The sequence below is a fragment of the Felis catus genome, chromosome D1 (assembly GCF_018350175.1).
Source record: "Felis catus isolate Fca126 chromosome D1, F.catus_Fca126_mat1.0, whole genome shotgun sequence".
Taxonomy (NCBI): domain Eukaryota; kingdom Metazoa; phylum Chordata; class Mammalia; order Carnivora; family Felidae; genus Felis; species Felis catus.
This window is the reverse complement of record NC_058377.1, coordinates 26,106,566-26,125,503: the sequence shown is the minus strand read 5'-3', so window position 1 is coordinate 26,125,503 and position 18,938 is coordinate 26,106,566. Positions and strand designations below refer to the sequence as shown.

Sequence of the window (18,938 nt, the reverse complement as noted above, 5' to 3'; positions counted from 1 at the left end):
GCAGGTTTAGCAATAATAACTATTATTCCTAGGATATTTGGATGCTTCTTTCCAAGGAGAGGGAGTGCTGACTCAGAGAGTAAGGAGCATCAGCACCCTCAAGCTTGCTCAAACACCTCTGACATTTGGCATACACATATGGAATCCATTTGTGCTTTCTCTGAACTAGATATAATAGCAACAAGGGGAAAGTTACCAAAATGTTTTGAGACTCTGAAGTAAAATATCTGTGTCATCCAACAAATGCATAAATCCTAGCTCCTTTCTATATTTACCTTCTCCACCGGTTGGGCATAACCCTTGAACATTCAGCCACTGCAGCTGAATTTCGGGGTGTGATCGCAAAACTCTGGGATGTGAAGATTTTCAAAAAGCATGCAGAATGTCATTACTGTAGTTGAGAGTAGGCAAGGGACTGGAGCCTTGGGCAAAACTTGCTTCCCATGCTGACTTGGTTTAATGTCCGGTACTGGCTTCCTTTTGACATCCCAGGAGGTTTTATGTTTAATGCTCACCAATCCTGGGAACAACACAAGCTATTGAATTCCTCTCTACATACATGTCCCTCTTTCCAGAGATGGCTCCCTGTGGTCCAAAGGTGACCCCCTGGAACTGCTGCAGTTTGGAGAAAGAGTAATTAAAATTTTTTTAAAATGTTTATTTATTTTTGAGAGAGAGACAGAGCATGAGTGGGGGAGGAGCAGAGAGAGAGGGAGACACAGAATCCGAAGCAGGTTCCAGGCTCTGAGCTGTCAGCACAGAGCCCGAAGGAGGGCTTGAACCCATGTACCGTGAGATCACGACCTGAACCGAAGTCTGACCCTTAACCGACTGAGCCACCCAGGCGCCCCGAAGGAAGAGTAATTTTTTAAAAATATTTTTTTTCAACGTTTATTTATTTTTGGGACAGAGAGAGACCCAGCATGAACGGGGGAGGGGCAGAGGGAGAGGGAGACACAGAACCGGAAACAGGCTCCAGGCTCTGAGCCATCGGCTCAGAGCCTGACACGGGGCTTGAACTCACGGACCGCGAGATCGTGAACTAGCTGAAGTTGGACGCTTAACCGACTGCGCCACCCAGGCGCCCGGAAGAGTAGTTTTTAAACTACGGGCTGTGTTGAAATCAAGATGGCCAGTCTTCATGATTTATCTTGCTGTTTCTCTAGCACTTAGGAAGTACCCATTAAGACTTATGGATACTAAGTATACCTGTCTCCAGCAGATGGCTGGGATACCAGGATCCAATTTATTTGAAGTAGGCTTCTTTAAATGTTCCTATCCCAGTTTGTCCCTCTATGTACACTTCTCATTCTATCCCTGACCTTGTTCTCTGCTAGAAAACATCCAGAATCTTGGTCTTTAAAGAAACTTTGGTTATACTGGAGCTGGCAAGTGTGGGATTACTGAACATGTTCACTCCCTAATTTCTCCCCAGGATGTGTTGAAATCCTGCTTCACCTACATGCCCTTGAAATTGTGCTAAGTGTGGTCAAGGCCACATTTTATATTCAATGACACCCACTGAAATGACTGAATGCTGAGTGGACCCAAATCACTGCAGTGACATTAGATGATGCAGTATATTTGGCATCTGTAGGTTTGAAGACCAAAAAGTTAAATTATGTAGGTTAACCACCACCTCCCAACAACATTTAGATACCACATGAATCAGGAGTGAAAAGTACATATATAAAAGAAAACAACGAAAATAGAACGGTAGAATGTCAAGATCTATTCTGTTACACAGATGGTTATTGCAGGTGGAAGGAAGCGCTGCTCATGTCTGGAGGCTGAACAAAAGGAATAGGGAAGAACCAAGGGCACTGCCATCCACAGGCAGCGGGTTCCCTGTGAGCTGCTTCACTTGCTCCAAAATCGCTTTTCAGTCTAGCCGCGCACCTTCAGGTTTGCTACTCTTTCACCCTTGCTTGTCCTTCCTCTCCCCTGCCATGTCGCTTCCAGTCTTCTGGTCCATAACTCTGAATGAAGAAACCAACTGAAGGAACTTTTAGGCCTCCGATTCCAAATAATAACCGATGCGAGTTGGTTTTGGAACAAAATGCGCAAGAGCTGGAGCCACGAGGATCTTCCTGACTAGTGGCAACGCCCCCTCTCCTCCCCCGAGCGGTGACAGTATTCAGGGGTCAGTTGGGAGTGGAGAGGAGCCACTGCCGTAGTCTCGCAGGATAGCTCTTCCTGGTGTTACTGCTGCTGCGGCAGGTTTTTTATTTTTGCACCGCAGCACAATGCAGAAGCCGAGGCATCACACTACGTCCGAATCCCTACGGCAGCAAGCATCTCAGCCCCCTTCCAGCTCCCCGCCGGCCCTCGCGCCCCCGGGGAAGGCGAGCCAAGAGCCCCTCGCCGCCCCCCCGCAGTGCACGTGCGCTCCCGGGACAACAGCAGGCGAGGCCTGGGCGCGCCCCCGCCGCCCTCGGCCGCGCGCGCGCTCCGCCCGCCCTCCTCGCGCGTGCTCGTGCCCGCGGCCGCGGCGGCGCGCCTCTTCTCCCTGCTGCGGGCGTCGCGGGTGCAGGAGGAGGCGGAGCGGAGGAGGCGGAGGCTGGGCCGGCGGCGGGCTCCGGCTGGGCGCGCGCCGGCGAACGGGGCGGGGGCGGCCCGAAGGCGTCGGGGTGGGGGGCTCGGGTACCTCAGGACCGCGTCCCCGGGGCCGACTCCGCCGGGGGAGGGCGAGCGCGGTGCGTGTCGGAGGTGGGGACTCTGAGGCCGCGGCCCGGAGCCCGGCGTCCCCGCCCCCGAGCCTGACGGGGCGGCGAGGCGGGATGAGGCGCTGGCGCGGGGGGCGCCCGGCCGAGCCCCGGCGGCTGCCCTCGGCGGCTAGGCGCTAGGCTCCGTGGCGCGGGCGGTGCTCGGCGGCGGCGGCGGCGAGGAGGAGGAGGAGGGCGTCGGGCCCGGCGCCCGCGGAGGGCAGACACGGAGCGGCGAGCGGGGCGCAGCGACGCCGCGGCGGCGCGGCGGGGCCGCGGGGCTCGGTAAGGCGGGGGCCGCGGGAGGGCCGGGGGCTCGGGTGACGTGGGCAGGCGCCGCAGGGAAAGCTGCGGGGGCCTTGCTTGCCTTTTTAGAATAAATTCTTTTTAAAGTAAAGGTTCCGGATCGAATGTTCTTAGAAGACCATCTCGGGTTTCCCCCGGACCCCCCCTCCCCACGTCTCCCCCCCCCCCGCCCCCCCTGCCCGGACTCATTTCCCCAGCGTCCCGGCGTGGACCGCGCTTTGGGCCGACCGCCTCCCGCGCTCGAATCCCCAGTCCCCCACTCCCCCCCCCCCCCCCACCCCGGCCTGGGCGGACCAGGGGTTCGGACGGATTTCTGGCCTGCTGCAGTGCTTCGCGGCTGAGGCTCAAGTCAAGCAGGAGCCGTGACTCCCAGGGAATAGCTGAGTGGGGGCTCTGGGGACACGGGCGCTCCCAGAGGAGCCGCCGCTGGAGCGTTTCCCTCCGCTGCTGCCCACGGGCGACCTCGCGTTGCCCGCCCCCCGGTGTGCGTGGGGCAGGCTGGGCGAGCCGTCTCTGCTCGCAGGGACTCCCTTGGAGTTTTCCCTCTCATCTTTCTAATTGGCTGAAGTTGCCGCTACATATTGGACGAAACTGGTGACTTAGTGCCCTCCCCAGCCCCCGTCCCGAGCTCACCGTATTGGGCCTTTCTCATTTTGTTGACTTGAGTAAATATGGGAAAGGTTTTCGCAAATAGATCACAAGTATCGGTAGCGAGGGAAAGTCAAACCTGATGTCGTAGCTTTAGTCTACTTCTGGACCCTTGATAACTTAACCTTCTGTTGCTGAAGCTTAAAGAAGGTGGAGGAGAGAAGACTCACAGCAGGATGCTTGGGATGCAGTTTAGTAGTTATCTTTTAGGAAATAGAATTTGGATAATTATAATTTTGATCTCCATGCAGAATTGCAATCTGCTTTTAAAGTGCTTGGGGCAGTGCGTGATGCTACGTGGGTAGCTGGCAGCTGAGCCACATTGCATTGTTGTCAGCATCTCTTTTATTTTCCATTCTTTCAGAGTTTTATTTGGCACAGATTTAGACCTTTCAAGTCCGTCTGAATGGGAATAACTTCTGATACACTGGTTGCTTTTCTAAACGTTGTCCACATTCATATTTATATTGGAAGAAGAAAAAGCATATGGTACTGGAGGACAGTGGCTGTTAGAGTCCAGATAATGTGCTAGTTTGATTCAGTAATAGGATTTGTTGTAATATGTTTGGGGAGTGATGGTTATAATTCTTTAGTATATTTTTCCTTATGGCGTAAATTGACATCTAACTCGGAGTCTTGTTATTTGCTCCTTGGACTTGAGAGTGAAGAAAATAGAAGCTTAACTGCGGCCACAACATCACCTCAGAGTTTTCAAGTACTCATTGGTATGAATTCTTTTCATTAGGGCTGTTCGTGAAGATGAGACATTATGGTGTTGTAATGTCCATTTACAGGAATATCTGGTATCTACTTCATTCCTAAAATTGGATATGTGGTGATTCTTTATAGAACAAGTCTCTAGAATGGGGTGAGTTTGGAACCGTGTCTTCTTCATACCATCGTCCCTATAAGCAGCCCATGGAATAAAGCAGCACTTTGGACAGAGACTTGTCCTGCCATAGCTGGCGTGGAGGCCCAGTTTACTGTATGGTCCTGCACATTGAGGTGGGCGATAAAGTGTAAGTGGGCCAGAGAGGAAATGTTAGTTGGAAGAACCTTCCCCGGTTATATAACTGTTTTGTTTTCGAGGGAGTGACTAGGAAGCAGCCAGGCAGGTTCAACTGTCGTTAGAGTCTTTGATGTTGGTTTGAATTCCAGTTGTTATGTTCCTTTTATTTTCTTTTCCCAACCCCCACATCATATTCCAGTCATCAGTTGGGTGAGACTTTAATGGCAATACATTCATCTCCACCTCCCATTCTCTTTCTCTTATTCTGTCTTTAGATGTCTTATTCAGCAGTGTTTCCCCTTTCCCAGCTGGCCTGGGTATATTGTCTGCACAGTATATATAGATTCACTGTTGACTGTAAATGCATTTAACAAATGTCAAGGAGTAGCACCTGTTTTCTTCAGAAGACTGTGGTGGCAGAAGAAAAATGGAACAAGATGAATGTTGTTCAATGTATTTTAAAGGTTGTATTATGTTGTGTTTATAGATAATGGTTAATATTGTTGAGAATTTAGGATTTCACCTGTTAACATGAAACCTGATGTCCATGGAAGTAGTTAAGAGACAGCAGGCCTTGAAATCAGGTCATGGTTGCAATTCTGCCGCTTAGTAGCTGTGTGGCCTGGTTCCTCCTTGGGAAAGGTATTTACATTTCCGAGCTTGTTTTCCTTAGGTTTAAAACAGAGATGAGGGGGCTCGCATTGTCTTCCTTACAGAGTTGTTGTGAAGGATGAGATGAGAGAATGTGAAACTGCTTTGTAAAATATTTTATACACGTAAGGTATTACTGTTATTATGTATAAATTTACTATTTAATTGTTTTCAGTATGATAACATCAATTTTAGAAAATGTGCATGAGGAATGAGAATGTGTTAGATTTCTTCCACTTCCAAAATTTTGTGATTCTTTCTCATTCTTAGGAAATCCATACGTAGTACCTATAGTTTTGGATTCTTTGGAAATTTTGATTATTCTGGGACAGATGTCAAGCTTATTGAGACTTAAGCTTCTTTATTTTATTTTTTTAAATGTTTATTTTGAGAGAGAGAGAGAGAGAGCGAGAGCAAGAGTGTGTGTGCACGGGACAGAGAGAGGGGGAATGAGATAATTCCAAGCAGACTCCTTGCTGTCAGTGCAGAGCCTGATGTGGGGCTCGATCCCACAAACCGTGAGATCATGGCCTGAGCCGAAGTCAACAGTCAGGTGCTTCACTGACTGAGCCACCCAGGTGCCTAAATTCTGAAAGAAGTTACAAGTTAGGATTTGTGAGAAGAGGGTTGAGTAAAAAAATATTTTATATTTGTCTGCCTCATTTATTATAGAAGTTGGCAGAATTCAGTCTGTAGGCCAAATGTGGCCCACAGTTTGTTTTTTGTATGGCCTATTAGCTAAGAATGATTTAAAAACTTTTAAATAATAGGAAAAAAATCAAAAAAGACATTTCATAACATGTACAAGTTATATGACATTCACATATCAGTGTCCATAAATACAGTTTTATTGGAACACAGTCTTGCTCATTTGTTTATGTATTGTGTGTGGCTACATTGGCAGTGCAACAGCAGAGTGCTTGCAGCAGAGACAGTATGGCTGGCAAAGCCTAAAATATTTATCTTCTGGCCCTTTACTGAAAAAGTTTGCCAACCCCTGATTTAGGACTTGGACATTTTTGCTTTACTTAGCATATGCCTTATTTCCTGTCATAGCATTACAGGGGTTAAGACCCCTTGAAAGACTCTAATTTCTGCTTTGGAGCCACGTAGTCTTATGTTCGAATGCCAGCTGCGATACTTACAAACTTTGATCCAGGGCAGACTAATGTCTTGGTGCCTCAGTTACCTCCTTGATTCACAGTGACACTAGAATCTGTCTTAGAAGTTGTACTGTTGATTAGATGAAGTGGCACTTGTCAGTGCTTAACACAGTATAAGCATATAGTAAGCGCTCAGTGAGTTTTCGATGATTATGATGGTGGTGGCTAAACACTATGCCTGAAATATCGTAGGCCACCTTTGCCCCTGTTTTGTAGAGTTGTTTTCCTGGGCGGTATGCTGCTCGTTACAGAATTTTCTCCTTCACTGAAACCATTAGTTTAGTTCACGACTGATAATTGGAATAACTTGAGAAATTTCCCATATATTGTATTGTAGTTTTATTAATCACTTGCTTATTTAGATGATTAAGAATGGATGGAAAGAAAGTTCAGCTGTTTTTTGGAGATCCTGGTTTTTGACCATTCCCTGATACTGTTCTATGTTGCAAACTGAAGTTAAATACCACTTCTCATTTGGTACTGGTATTCTTTCTTTCTTTCTTTCTTTCTTTCTTTCTTTCTTTCTTTCTTTCTTTCTTTCTTTCTTTCTTTCTTTCTTCTTTCTTTCTCTTGAGAGAGATACGTGAGAAAAACCTATCTTAATGAGGCACAGTGTTAGATAACTTTTCTTACATGTATACGACACTCTAAATTTTCCTTATGGTTTGCATTAGCATCCCTATTAACATCCTGTTCAGAGTTGAAATAATAAAACTTAATATTTTATTCTAAATTTTTTTAACTTTTATTTATTTTTGGGAGACAGAGAAAGACAGAACATGAGTGGGGGAGAGGCAGAGAGAGAGGGAGAGACAGAGTCCCAAGCAGGCTCCAGGCTCTGAGCGGTCAGCACAGAGCCCGATGCAGGGCTCAAACCCATGAACTGCGAGAACATGACCAGAGCCAAAGTCGGACACTCAACCGACTGAGCCACCCAGGTGCCCCTTAATATTTTTTTTCTAAAGGTAGACCTAGTTTACTGTCTAAAGGCTTTGATATTAGGCTGTTTTTTGAAGTATTTGGTTTAAATTATCTTACAATTGAGAAATTGGATGTGCTTCTCAACTTCAAGTGCTGGTTTATTTAACATGAATACCAAATTAAGAGTGAGCAAATAAAGGTCATTGTTCTGACTGAGTTGAACAAAATAGAATTGGGGTCATTGTGGTCTTGCATTCCTACAAATGTGCAGTCTCTGCCTTGAATGATGCTTAAGTGCAGTGGGATGATCCAAGGGAGATAAGGGAGGACATTAATATTCCCACACTGTCCTTGGTAGAAAAGGGGGATGGAAGCAGAGGGGCTCTCTGATAAAACTGTAGAGCAGCAGTACCTGGAAAAGTGAAGTTCAGGCTTCTGTTTGTAGCACCTCAGTATTTCCTCTTGAGGTTAACACAGAAAAAACAACCAGAGATTGACTATCTAGAGAGATGAAGTTTGAGAGCAAATATTCGCCAAGGTAGTAAAATATAAAGATCTGATAAAATAGATGCAGTTTCACAGTATTCCTGGACAAGGGGGCTTGGTATTGAAAGGAGATAAAAGGAAGGTAAAAGGAAATGAGAAATAAATAAGGTGTTTGGTTTCATTTCCCATAACAAATATATGGACCAGAGTGTTCAGAGTAGAAGTAGAATTCTGGTTTTCAGAGAGATCTTATTATTTGACTTACAGTCATTTTTCCATTTAGTACCTTATTTTATACTGTGGATTATAATGTGCATTAGTATTGGAGGTTGTAGAGGTTGGAAAGCATCGAGAGGAAAAGCATGCATGACCCGTGCATTATGGAAGTGTTATGATATGTTTATGTTGTCTCTATCAGAAAAGAAAAGCACCTTTTCCTGGGTAAGAATTCTAAAGCAGGTATTCTGTTTCTTTGCCTTTAAATAGTAAAATCTTTATTATCTGGGGTTCAGCCTTGTAATCTTGGGCAAGGCTTGATCTTCACTGTTTTTATTACTGTGTGTGTAGGATGGAAATATTAAATCCTGTTCCTCTTTGGAGAGATGTGTGGTAAAAAGACATTCATTCATTCACTCACACATTCATTCATTTATTATTTCAGAGAGAGAAAGAGCGTGTGAGTGGGGGAGAGGGGCAGAGGGAAGAGAGGGCATGGATCCCGATGTGGGGCTTGATCCCATGGCCTTGAGATCATGATCTGAGCCCAAATCAAGAGTCAGACGCTCAACCAACTGAACCACCTGGGTGCCCCAAAAGACTTTAAGATGAGTAGCATTTTCAACAGTTTTGAAGAACGTATTATGTGAAGTTCACTATATTTCCCAGTGTATTAAACACAGACCAAAAAGTGAAGTAACCTTTAACAAAGAAGGAGATTTCAACTCAAAGTCAGAGGACTTGGGTTCTTGTCTGGCTCTGCTATAAACAGTCTGTGACTCTGGACAAGTAATTCCTGTCTCTGAACCTTATTTTCCTTATTTCTGAAGTGAGGGGTCAGACTAGGGGTCTCTCTGATAGCCTTTCTTGTTTCAAAATTCCTTGATTCTCTAATTTTTTGAAAAAATAGGACCCATTCTCTTGCACTTGCCCAGTTTGCATTGACCTACCCAAGTAAAACATGACAGTCCTTATTAGTTGCTTTATATTTGGTGGTCTTCCAGATTCAGTAGCAATGGTGGCTCCAGTAGGATGAGGGGAACCAAATCTCTTTTATCAATGAACTGAAAAGTATCCATTGAGTGCATACTATGTATTTTGCATCTTGCTAGATAAAGTGCAAAATAGATATTAAAAAAGGTGGCATTGAGTCTCTCAGGAAGTGTTCATTTCATTGGGAAGATAACTGTATTATGAAGAAGAATATTATAAAAGATTAGGCAGAAAGACAGTGGGATGATCCTTGATGTGGCAATTTGAGGACTTGGGGATGTACTATTGGAGAGGATACTTTGTGGTCTTGAACATTTGTAAAATGAGTCTTGTAGACTCCCTCCAGCTCTAAAACTTGGTCATCTTCTCTTTGACAGAGAAGCAACTGTTTGAATCAGCCTGTCAGGAGACAACCCATGTGAATTGCTCATTCCAGGCCAGATTTTTACGCTCATTCTGTGTAATAGCTTGATTTACTAGACGCTGGGAAAGAATTACTTAAACTTCCTGGAAATGCATTCAAGGGACAGCTTTTCTTCTGAAAAGTCAAGCATGTGAGAAGTGGCAAGACACAAGGGTCCCTGCTTCTGCGGCAATAAATTTGTGCCTTGGATCTCCTTCATTTCTGCCTTCTTAAGGCCTTCACTTCTGCACTTATTTTCTTCCCTAAATTATTCTCTCCTTACTAGAGCATCTCTTTTTGTATGCTGGCATGCTTCATATTACTTGCAGTAGCAGTGATTAATCATTCACCAAATGCCATTGTTTGTGGCTCCCTTTCAGTAACAGGACCCTCAAGTTTTATCTGGGCACATGACTGCCCAGCTAGACTACATTTCCTCTCTTATAGCTAGGTGTGGCCATCTGACTAGGTTTTGGCTAAATGGATGTGACCAGAAGTGATGTGTGTGATTTCTGGGTAATGGCCTTAGGAAGCTAGTTTCCTTCTACTTCCTCTTTCCCCCTTTTGCTGAGGACAGTGTGGTGCTCATGCATGTTACCATTACAGGTGAGAGCAACATTTAGTGGGAGAAGGATCAATAAAATGAATCTTTGGATGATCTCGTGGAGCAGAGCCATCTACTAGCCTTGAACTACTCATTTATCTTCGGATGGTTAAGTGAGAGAGGAATAAAATTCTATCTTGTTTGAGCCACTAATATCTTAACTGAATACATCATTTCTCTACATTACCCTCTCCTGCACCTTATGATTCATTTCAGCTGTCGCCCAATTTCTTTGATTGCTTTTCAGCAACAGTTGTTTATATTGGCTGTGTCTACTTTCTCACCACTTACTCTCTTATTTTTCTTTTTAAGTGTATTTATTTATTTTGAGAGAGAGAGAGAATGCAAGTGGGGTAGGGGCAGAGAGAGAGAGAATCCCAAGCAGACTTTGCATCACCAGTGCAGAGCCCAATGCAGGGCTTGAACTCACTAACTGTGAGATCCTGACCAGAGCCGAAGTCAGACGCTTAATCAACTGAGCCACCTAGGCTCCCCATATTCTCTTCTTTGGCCTGATCCATTTGAGCACTCTACTGAAATTGTTTTTTTCCCCCAGTTTTATTGAGAAATAATTGACATCATTGTATTAGTTTAGGCTTAAACTAAATAACAGCATGACGTTTTGGTTTATGGATGTTGTGAAATGATTACCACAATAGGTTCAGCTAGCATTCATCTCATATAGACATAATAAAAAGAAAAGAAAAAAAAAGCTCTCTTTTAGGAACATCTTCCCGATATATCCCACAGCAGTGTCAGCTGTTGTTGTCCTGTTTGCGTGACATCCCTAGTACTTATTTATCTTATAACTAGAAGTTTGTACTTTTTACCACCTTCCTTCAATTTCTCCTTTCCCCCCATTCCCACCTCCAGCAACCAAAAATTTTCTCTTTCTATGAGTTTGGGGCTTTTAAATGTAATGTAATTTTTCGAATATTTTACATATAGCTGAGATCTTAGAGTATTTGTCTTTCTCTTACTTATTTCACTTAGCATAATGCCCTTGAGGTCCATCCATGTTGTTGCCACTGGTGAGTTTCCTTGTTGTTGTTGTTGTTGTTTTAAATGGCTGAATAATACTGCATTGTATACATACACCACAGCTTTTTTATCCATTCATCTATTGATAGACACTTAAGTTGTTTCCATGTCTTGGTTATTATAAATAATGCTGCAGTGAATGTGGGGGTACAGATATCTTTTGCAGCTAGTGTTTTTGTTACCTTTGGATCTGTTCCCAGAAGTGGAATTGCTGGATCATATGGTAGTGCTGTTTTAGTTTTTTTGAGGATCCCACACGGTTGTTCATAGTGGCTATCCCAGCTTGCAGTCCCACCAGCAGTGTACAAGGGCTCCCTTTTCTCCACATCCAGGCCAGCATTTGTAATCTCTTATCTATTTGATGGTGGCCGTTTGAATAGGTGTGAGGTAAGATTTCATAGGTGTGGTTTTAATTTGCATTTCCTTAGTGACTACTGATGTTGAACATGTTCATGTACTTGTTGGCCTTTCATAGATCTTCTTTGGAGAAATGTCTGTTCAGGGACTTTGCCCATTTTTTAACTGGGTCATTTATTTGCTTGCTTGCTATTGAGTTGTACAAGTTTTTTATGTTTTGGATATTACCCCTTATCATATATATGCTTTGTAAATATATTTTTTCATTTCTGTCTTTACTTTGATCGTTTCTTTTGCTGTGTAGAAGCTTTTTAGTTTTGTAGTCTCATTTGTTTATTTTTGATTTTGTTGCTTGCGCTTTAGATTACTATGGTGACTATAGCTTTACAGTATAGCTTGAAATTAGGAAGTGTGATACCTCCTTCTTTGTTCTTCTTTCGTAGGAGATTTCTTTGGCTCTTTGAGATCTTTTGTGGTTTCATATAAATTTCAGGGGTGTTTTGCCTGCTACTGTAAAACATGCCTTTAGAATCTTGATAAGGATTGCTTTGAATCTAAAAATGGCTTTTGGTAGTATTGATATTTTAACAGTATTCTTCCAGTCCATGGGCTACCTTTCCATTTATTTGTGTCTTTTGATTTCTTTCATCAGTGTCTTATAGTTTTCAGTGAGAGATCTTTCACCTTCTTAGTAAAATTTATGTGTAAAGTATTTCATTGTTAAAAAATTTTTTTTAAAATGTGTATTTATTTTTGAGACAGAGAGAGAGAGAGACAGAGCGCAAGCAGGGGAGGGCCAGAGAGAGGGAGAGACACAGAATCCGAAGCAGGCTGTGGGCTCAGAGCTGTCAGCACAGAGCCCGATGTGGCACTTGAACTTGCGAACAATGAGATTATGACTTGAGCCTAAGTCAGACACTTAAACCGACTGAGCCACCCAGGTGCCCCAGTACTTTATTGTTTTGGTGTTGTTATAAGTGGAATTGATTTATTTCTTTTTCAGAAATTTTGTTGTTAGTGTATAGAAAAGCTACCGATTTTTGTCTAATGACTTTGTATCCTGCAACTTTACTGAATTAGTTGATTAGATCTAACGGTTTTTGATTAAGTCGAGAGATAACTTCTTTCTTTCCAATTCTGATACCTTGTTTTCTTTTTCTTGCCTGATAGCTCTAGCCAGGACTTCCAGTATGAGGTTAACTGTGGGTGTGTCATGTATGGCCTTTATTATGTTGAGATATGTTCCTTCTTTTGTAGAACAGAGGAATTTACCTCTCTTTTTGTGAGGAGGCACATGACAAGAGTAAGCAGACAGCAGGGACTTTTAAGACAGAAAGGTTATCTCAGGTTAAGCTTTCTTTCACGTTGCCTAATGTTTCTTACCAGTTGTCTCTGCATACTTCATAAGCTCCATGTTCATAGGATTATTGAATATTGCAGTTACATAGGCTTCTAGGGAAAATGTGGTCTTGGCCTTCTCCAAAATCAGAATTCCTTGGAAAATAATCATCTGCCCTCTACTTCTGTGTTTGTAGTGTCTGAAAACTCAGTTATATGACTGCCCAACTCTTTTTTTTTTTTTAATGTTTATTTATTTTTGACAGAGAGAGAGATAAGCATGAGCGGGGGAGGGGCAGAGAGAGAGGGAGACACAGAATCTGAAACAAGCTCCAGGCTCTGAGCTGTCAGCACAGAGCCCGACGCGGGGCTCGAACCCACGAACCATGAGATCATGACCTGAGCTGAAGTCGGATGCTCAACCGACTGAGCCACCCAGGCGCCCCTGCCCAACTCTTTTTAAAAAGAGTTTTTCTTGTTTAAAAATTACTCATTATGTTAAAATGGAATGTACGTCCTTGCATTTTCAACACAACACAGATCTGCTTTATTTTTCACGTGATAGCTCTTTAGCTGTCATGTGAAAAATGGATGGTTCTTTTATCTTCCCACCAGCATTTTCTCTTTCCAGGCTAAATGTACTACTTTTCTTCAACTATTCCTCATATGACAAGGGATTCCGATTCTCTTCCAGGCCCATCCCTAACATTTCTGGGACTCATGGCAAGAATCCAAAAGAAAGTCCATATGCCATATGTCTAAAAATTTACAAGTTACAAATCGAGCTTGCTGATAAAGACGTTCTGTTGCCTACCTTTATAAATAAAACTTCATAATGACCTAAAATCAGAGTCAAGCAGGGAATTCTCAGACTCCTCTGTGTTTCACTCTGTAACATACTGAAGTGTAAAGAACGAACTTCTAACCTGACCTCCTCTTTTCATCCCAGGTTCCTTGCATGAGGGACTTTGTACTTGCACGTGTGGACTTACAGCCTATACATCACCACATACCTTTCACACAGCAACTTTTTTTCTTTAAAGTTTATTTATTTATTTATAGTAATCTCTACACCCAATGTGGGCTCAAACTCAAGACCCCTGATCGAGAGTAACATGCTCTCCCAACTGAGCCAGCCAGGCGCCCCACATAGCAACCTTTTGACCATCTCTTGGGTCTGGGGCTGTAAATACTAATAGTCGAATCATCTGCCCTTGGGAGGACCAACTTGGAGAAGAGGCCTGAGCAGACCACTAAATAGGAGATTCTGGGGTCCTGGGTAAGAGGAGGCTGGGGTGTGTCGGCTTCAGTTGTGTATACTTTTAGGCCCTGAGTGTAACTGGCCTCATGGTCAAGGGTGTGGCCAGCAGGAGGCCAGTGCATGGCCCTCCAAGGATGCAGGCCTAGAATGGGGGTTCTGATTTCTTAGGTCCAAGGTAGTACTGTTCTATCACAGTCCCACTTTGGTCTTTATTGTTTGCCACAGCTGGCTATTGTGGAAAGTGTTGCATTCCCTCTTAACAGTGCTCCACATTAGACGTGTTGTTTTAATTAAAACTTCTTAACCAGTGTGCCAGACAGTACTTTGGATCTGTTACAGATGGGTCAGACAGACTGATTTCCTGAATCCTTACAGAGGATGATCAGTGACAGAGTGGTAAGGGCTTCTAGGCTGGTCATTATTGGCCACTAGCAGCATGGCCCATTTGCCTCAGTAGTCTGTACTGGTCCTATCGTTTTCTGTATGTGTCATAAGTGAAAAAGATTGGGAAATCCTGCTCTAGACTGATGGGTGGTAACTATGCAGGTCTCATAGTATAAAGTGTTTTGCATATAGCTTTAACATTTTTTATAACATTATTTGGTTTGCTTGACAATGTTGGAGGTGTCACAGTAGGTTTGTACCTTTCTTATTAAGGAGGCTGTAGATGTAGGTTACATGGCTTAATCTAGCCACATATTCTCAGTCAAGTAGGGCGTCGAAAATAGGACTCCATTCTTCTGACTCTTATTTTGGTATATCCTCTCTACTAACCCAAATTGGCTTTAATCTATTTTTTTTGGACAGCCTATCACTTCTGGTTCATTTAGGGCATGCAGGCAATTACACTCTTTTAGAGTTTTTCTATTCCAACTTCTGTTAGGTCATCTGCCTTTGTTGATACTTTTTAACCTAAAGACTGTTTTACATTTAATCCCATGAAGAAGTAGTTTTTTTTGTTTGTTTGTTTTTTGTTTTTCCTTTGGCTATTTAATTGATCACATCATTTTGAATCTTGATTCTCTGTATTCATTTTGATAGCTCTTGTCCCTAATTAGTGTCATATTTATGGCTGACTCTTGGACCACATGGGTTTGAACTGTGCAGGTCCACTTATGTGCAGATTTAAAAAATAAATACAGTGCAATACTGTGAACATATTTTTCTTAGGATTTTCTTAATAACATTTTTTTTCAAGTTTATTAGAAGAATACACCATATAATACATATAACACACGAAATGTATATTAATTGACTCTGTGTTATTGGTAAGACTTCTGGTCAGTAGTAGGACATTAGCAGTTAAGTTTTTGGGGAGTCAAAAGTTGTATCTAATCAAAAGTTAAGGCACCCTTAACTCCTGCATTGTTCAAGGGTCAGCTGCAGTTACTACAGTGATGTTTGTTCAGAAGGGTTGCCATGAGTTGTTTATAAAAGGTTAGATTACATTAAGGCAGGAAAATGTACAGTGCATCTTAGAAATATTTCTTTCATTAAGCAGTTATGATAAAAAAAGTGCTAGCACTTAAAACTAAATTTATTACTCCTTTTATTTAGCACCTATTTTGTATTGATCTTTACAAAAGTTATTTTAATCTTAAAAAAACGTGGCCATTTGCTCAGGTTACCCGATGAAATGGTGGATTGATTCAGAATTCAAGTCTAGGTGTGCTTGACCTCAAAGTTTTCTTCAGTGCTACTCTATGTGTATTGGGAAATGACTTCTAAACATTTAATTTGGGCTGGGAAAGGGATGTTTCCCAGATTATACTCTTTGTTTTTTTAAAGATTTTATTTTTATTTTTTTAAAGATTTTGTTTTGAATATTAGAGGTTTACTTAAAGTGGTAGATTCTTAGAGACCACAAGTTGGTAGAGGGAGAGAGAGGATCTTGAGGAGGCTCCACGCCTAGTGCAGAGCCTGATGTGGGGCTTGATCCCATGATGGTGAGATCATGACCTGCACTGAAATCAGGAGTCAGATGCTTAACTGACTGGGTCACCCAGGTGCCCCTAAAGATTTTATTTTATTTTATTAAAAAAAATTTTTTTTTTAACATTTATTCGTTTTTTTTGAGAGAGAGTGAGTGGGGGAGGGGCGCACACATACACAATCCAAAGCAGGCTCCAGCCTCTGAGCTGTCAGCACAGAGCCCAATGTGAGTCTCGAACTCACGAACCATGAGATCGTGACCTGAGCCAAAGTTGGCTGCTTAACTGGCTGAGCCACCCAGGCACCCCTAAAGATTTTATTTTTTAAATGATCTCTCCACCCAATGTGGGGCTCAGACTGACAACCCCGAGATCAAGAATTATATGCTCCACGGGCCGAGCTAGTCAGGTGCCCCCCAGATTTATGTTTTTATATTTAGAATAACTAATTCTCTAATGTTACTCATGCACATATTCTCTCCTCACCCTAAGAATTATCTGGTCTAAATGTCAATAGTGCTGAGGTTAAGAAACCATGCTCTAAGTGTTTTAAGTAGTCCAGGTTTTACTTTGAATATGTAGGTGCTTTTGTATTCAGCTGACTATTATGATGATAGGTATTAGGATGTATGAGTGATACGAAGCTCCTTCTGCCTCCACAGTCCATATTCTTTTTCTTTTTTAAAATGTTTACTTTTGAGAGAGAGAGCACAAGCAAGGGAAGGGCAGAGAGAGAGGAGGACAGAAGATCCTAAGCGGGCTCTGTGCTGACAACAGTGAGCCCAATGTGGGGGTTGAACCCCCAATCCTGAGATCATGACCTGAGCCAAAGTTGGATGCTCAACCAACTGAGCCACCCAGACGCCCTCACAGCCCATTTTCTTAATCTGTCTGCCTCCCTACTTGGAAGCAGGTGGTCAGTGAGAGGAGAGCATGATGTTTATCCATTTCAATTCTAGAAAATCTGAGATTTAATCTAAAAGGCTTTTCTGAGTGGTGAAGGTTAGATTTTTCTTTTTTTTATGTTTTAATGCTTATTTCTGTTAGAACTTTTGATGGGGGAAGAAAAAAGCTTGTGAAGAAGCATGAGCAACTAAGCTGACTTTTGTGTACTAACTCACTAGCCCGGATAATTTTTGAGGAGTTGTATTTGTGGCTTAACGCACACATTTGAAGGAATGGTTGCTTGGCATTCTGATATAAGTACTGTCTTTTTGCTGGGTTTTGAGTTTCAAGATATGACCAGAATGTCACCATAGCACTTTTCCCAGTTTCTTCCCAGTAACTTTCCCAGACTTGAGTTTGTGTTCCTTTGATCTAGATTGCTGATCCCACCTCCTTACACTTGAATTTCATTGTATACCTCTCACCAACCAGGAATAAGAGGTTCCCTATGCCTACTGGACTAGTATACTACTCTTGCTTGTTTTTCAAGGAGCTCTTGTTTATAATCCTCAGTTCAGGATTTGGTTTCACTCAGTGGTAAATATCTGTCTTATGTTATCAACTGCCAACATTATTTAAGTATTATTGACATGCCAGGAACTATTCCTAAGCCCCTTGCATGTATTACTGGTTTAATCATCACAGTTGCCTCATGAACTAGTTACTCATACTAATTTTTTTATTGTAAAATTTACATAACAAAATTTGCCATCCTAACCATTTTTAGATGCTCAGTTCAGTAGTGTTAAGTATATTCTCATTGTTGTGAAACAGATCTCCAAAACTTTTACCTCTTTCAAAACTAATTCTCTGTGCCCATTAGACCACAACTCATTTCTCCCTCCTCACAGCCCCTGGTAAACCCCCATTTTACTTTCTGTCTCTATGAATAATGACTACTTCAGTTGCCTCATATAAGTGAAATCATACAGTGTTTTCTTTTCATGGCAGACTTGTTTCACTTAGCATAACGTCCGTAAGTTTCATCCATACTGTAGCATGTGACAAGATTTCCTTCCTTTTATAGGCCGAGTAATACCACGCTGTATGTATCTACCGCATTTTGTTTGTGCACTTGTTCATCGACGGACACTTGGGTTGCTCCCGCCTCCTGGTTATTGTGAACACCGCTGCTGTGAGCAGGAGTGTGCAGACATCTCTGAGATTCTGCTTTCAGTCCTTGAGATATGTACCAAGAAGTAGAATTGCTGGTTCCTATGGTAATTCGGTTTTTAATTTTTTGAGGAACTGCCATACCGTTTTCTACAGCAGCTGTATCACTTTACATTCCTACCAGCAGTACCCAGCATGGCAGTTTTTTTTCCACATGCTCATTGGCACTTGTTATTTTCTATTATTTTTATTTTTTTGCTAGTAGCCATCCTAATGGATATGAAGTGGTATCTCATTGTGGTTTTGATTCACATTTGCCTAATGATAGTGATACTATTTTTTCATATGCTTGTTGCCCATTTGTGTATCAGTTTTTGGAGAGCTATCGATTCAGGTTCTTGGCCCATTTTTTATAAGGGTTTATGTTGTTGTTGAGTCGTTGGAATTTTTAAAATACATTCTGGGTATCAGTCTCCTCCCAGATACGTGATTTCAGATATGTTCTACCATTCTGTGGGTTGCCTTTGTTAATAGTGTCTTTTGATGCACAGAAAGTTTTTAATTTTGATGAAGTCTAGCTTATCGATTTTGTGTTTTGTTGCCTTGTCCTTTTGGTGTCATATCTAAGAAGTCACCAACAATTAAGTGTTATGATGCTTTTTCCTTATGTGCTCTTCTAGAGTTTTATAATTTTAGCTCTTTTCTGTGGATCTTTGATCCTGTTTGAGTTAATTTTTCTGTATAGTATAAGGGTCCAATTTCATTTTTTTTTTTTTTTTTTTGCATATGGACATCCAGTTTTCCCAATACCATGTTGAAAAGACTGCCCTTTCCGCATTGAATGGTC

General features: G+C 42.4%; 2 protein-coding genes across 2 annotated transcripts in view; one reads left to right on the top strand and one right to left on the bottom strand.

Moving 5' to 3' along the window:
- Positions 1-2,835: 2,835 nt before the first annotated feature.
- LOC111556643 (oleosin-B6-like) lies at positions 2,836-18,233 on the bottom strand. The gene is made up of 3 exons (XM_023239700.2): positions 18,036-18,233; positions 3,419-3,565; positions 2,836-3,072 (listed from the first exon to the last, which is right to left on the bottom strand). The coding sequence occupies exons 1-3, from the start codon at positions 18,231-18,233 to the stop codon at positions 2,836-2,838; spliced, it is 582 nt and encodes a 193-aa protein (XP_023095468.2).
- Positions 2,905-18,938, top strand: part of ARHGAP32 (Rho GTPase activating protein 32) — a 297,342-nt gene continuing 281,308 nt past the window's right edge. The window contains exon 1 of the mRNA XM_023239300.2: positions 2,905-2,990. The gene's annotated coding sequence lies outside the window, so the exon portion shown is untranslated. The remainder of the gene's footprint in view (positions 2,991-18,938) is intronic.

What these genes read in the sequence shown, in the direction of transcription:
- LOC111556643 (XM_023239700.2), bottom strand. Translation starts at nt 18,233, where the DNA reads ATGGCAGTTCCTCAAAAAATTAAAAACCGAATTACCATAGGAACCAGC. An exon ending in AAGTGCACAAACAAAATGCG is followed by an intron (nt 3,566 to 18,035) that starts GTAGATACATAC and finishes TCAGCCAATTAG; the next exon opens with AAAGATGAGAGGGAAAACTC. An exon ending in GCGGCGGCTCCTCTGGGAGC is followed by an intron (nt 3,073 to 3,418) that starts GCCCGTGTCCCC and finishes TATTCTAAAAAG; the next exon opens with GCAAGCAAGGCCCCCGCAGC.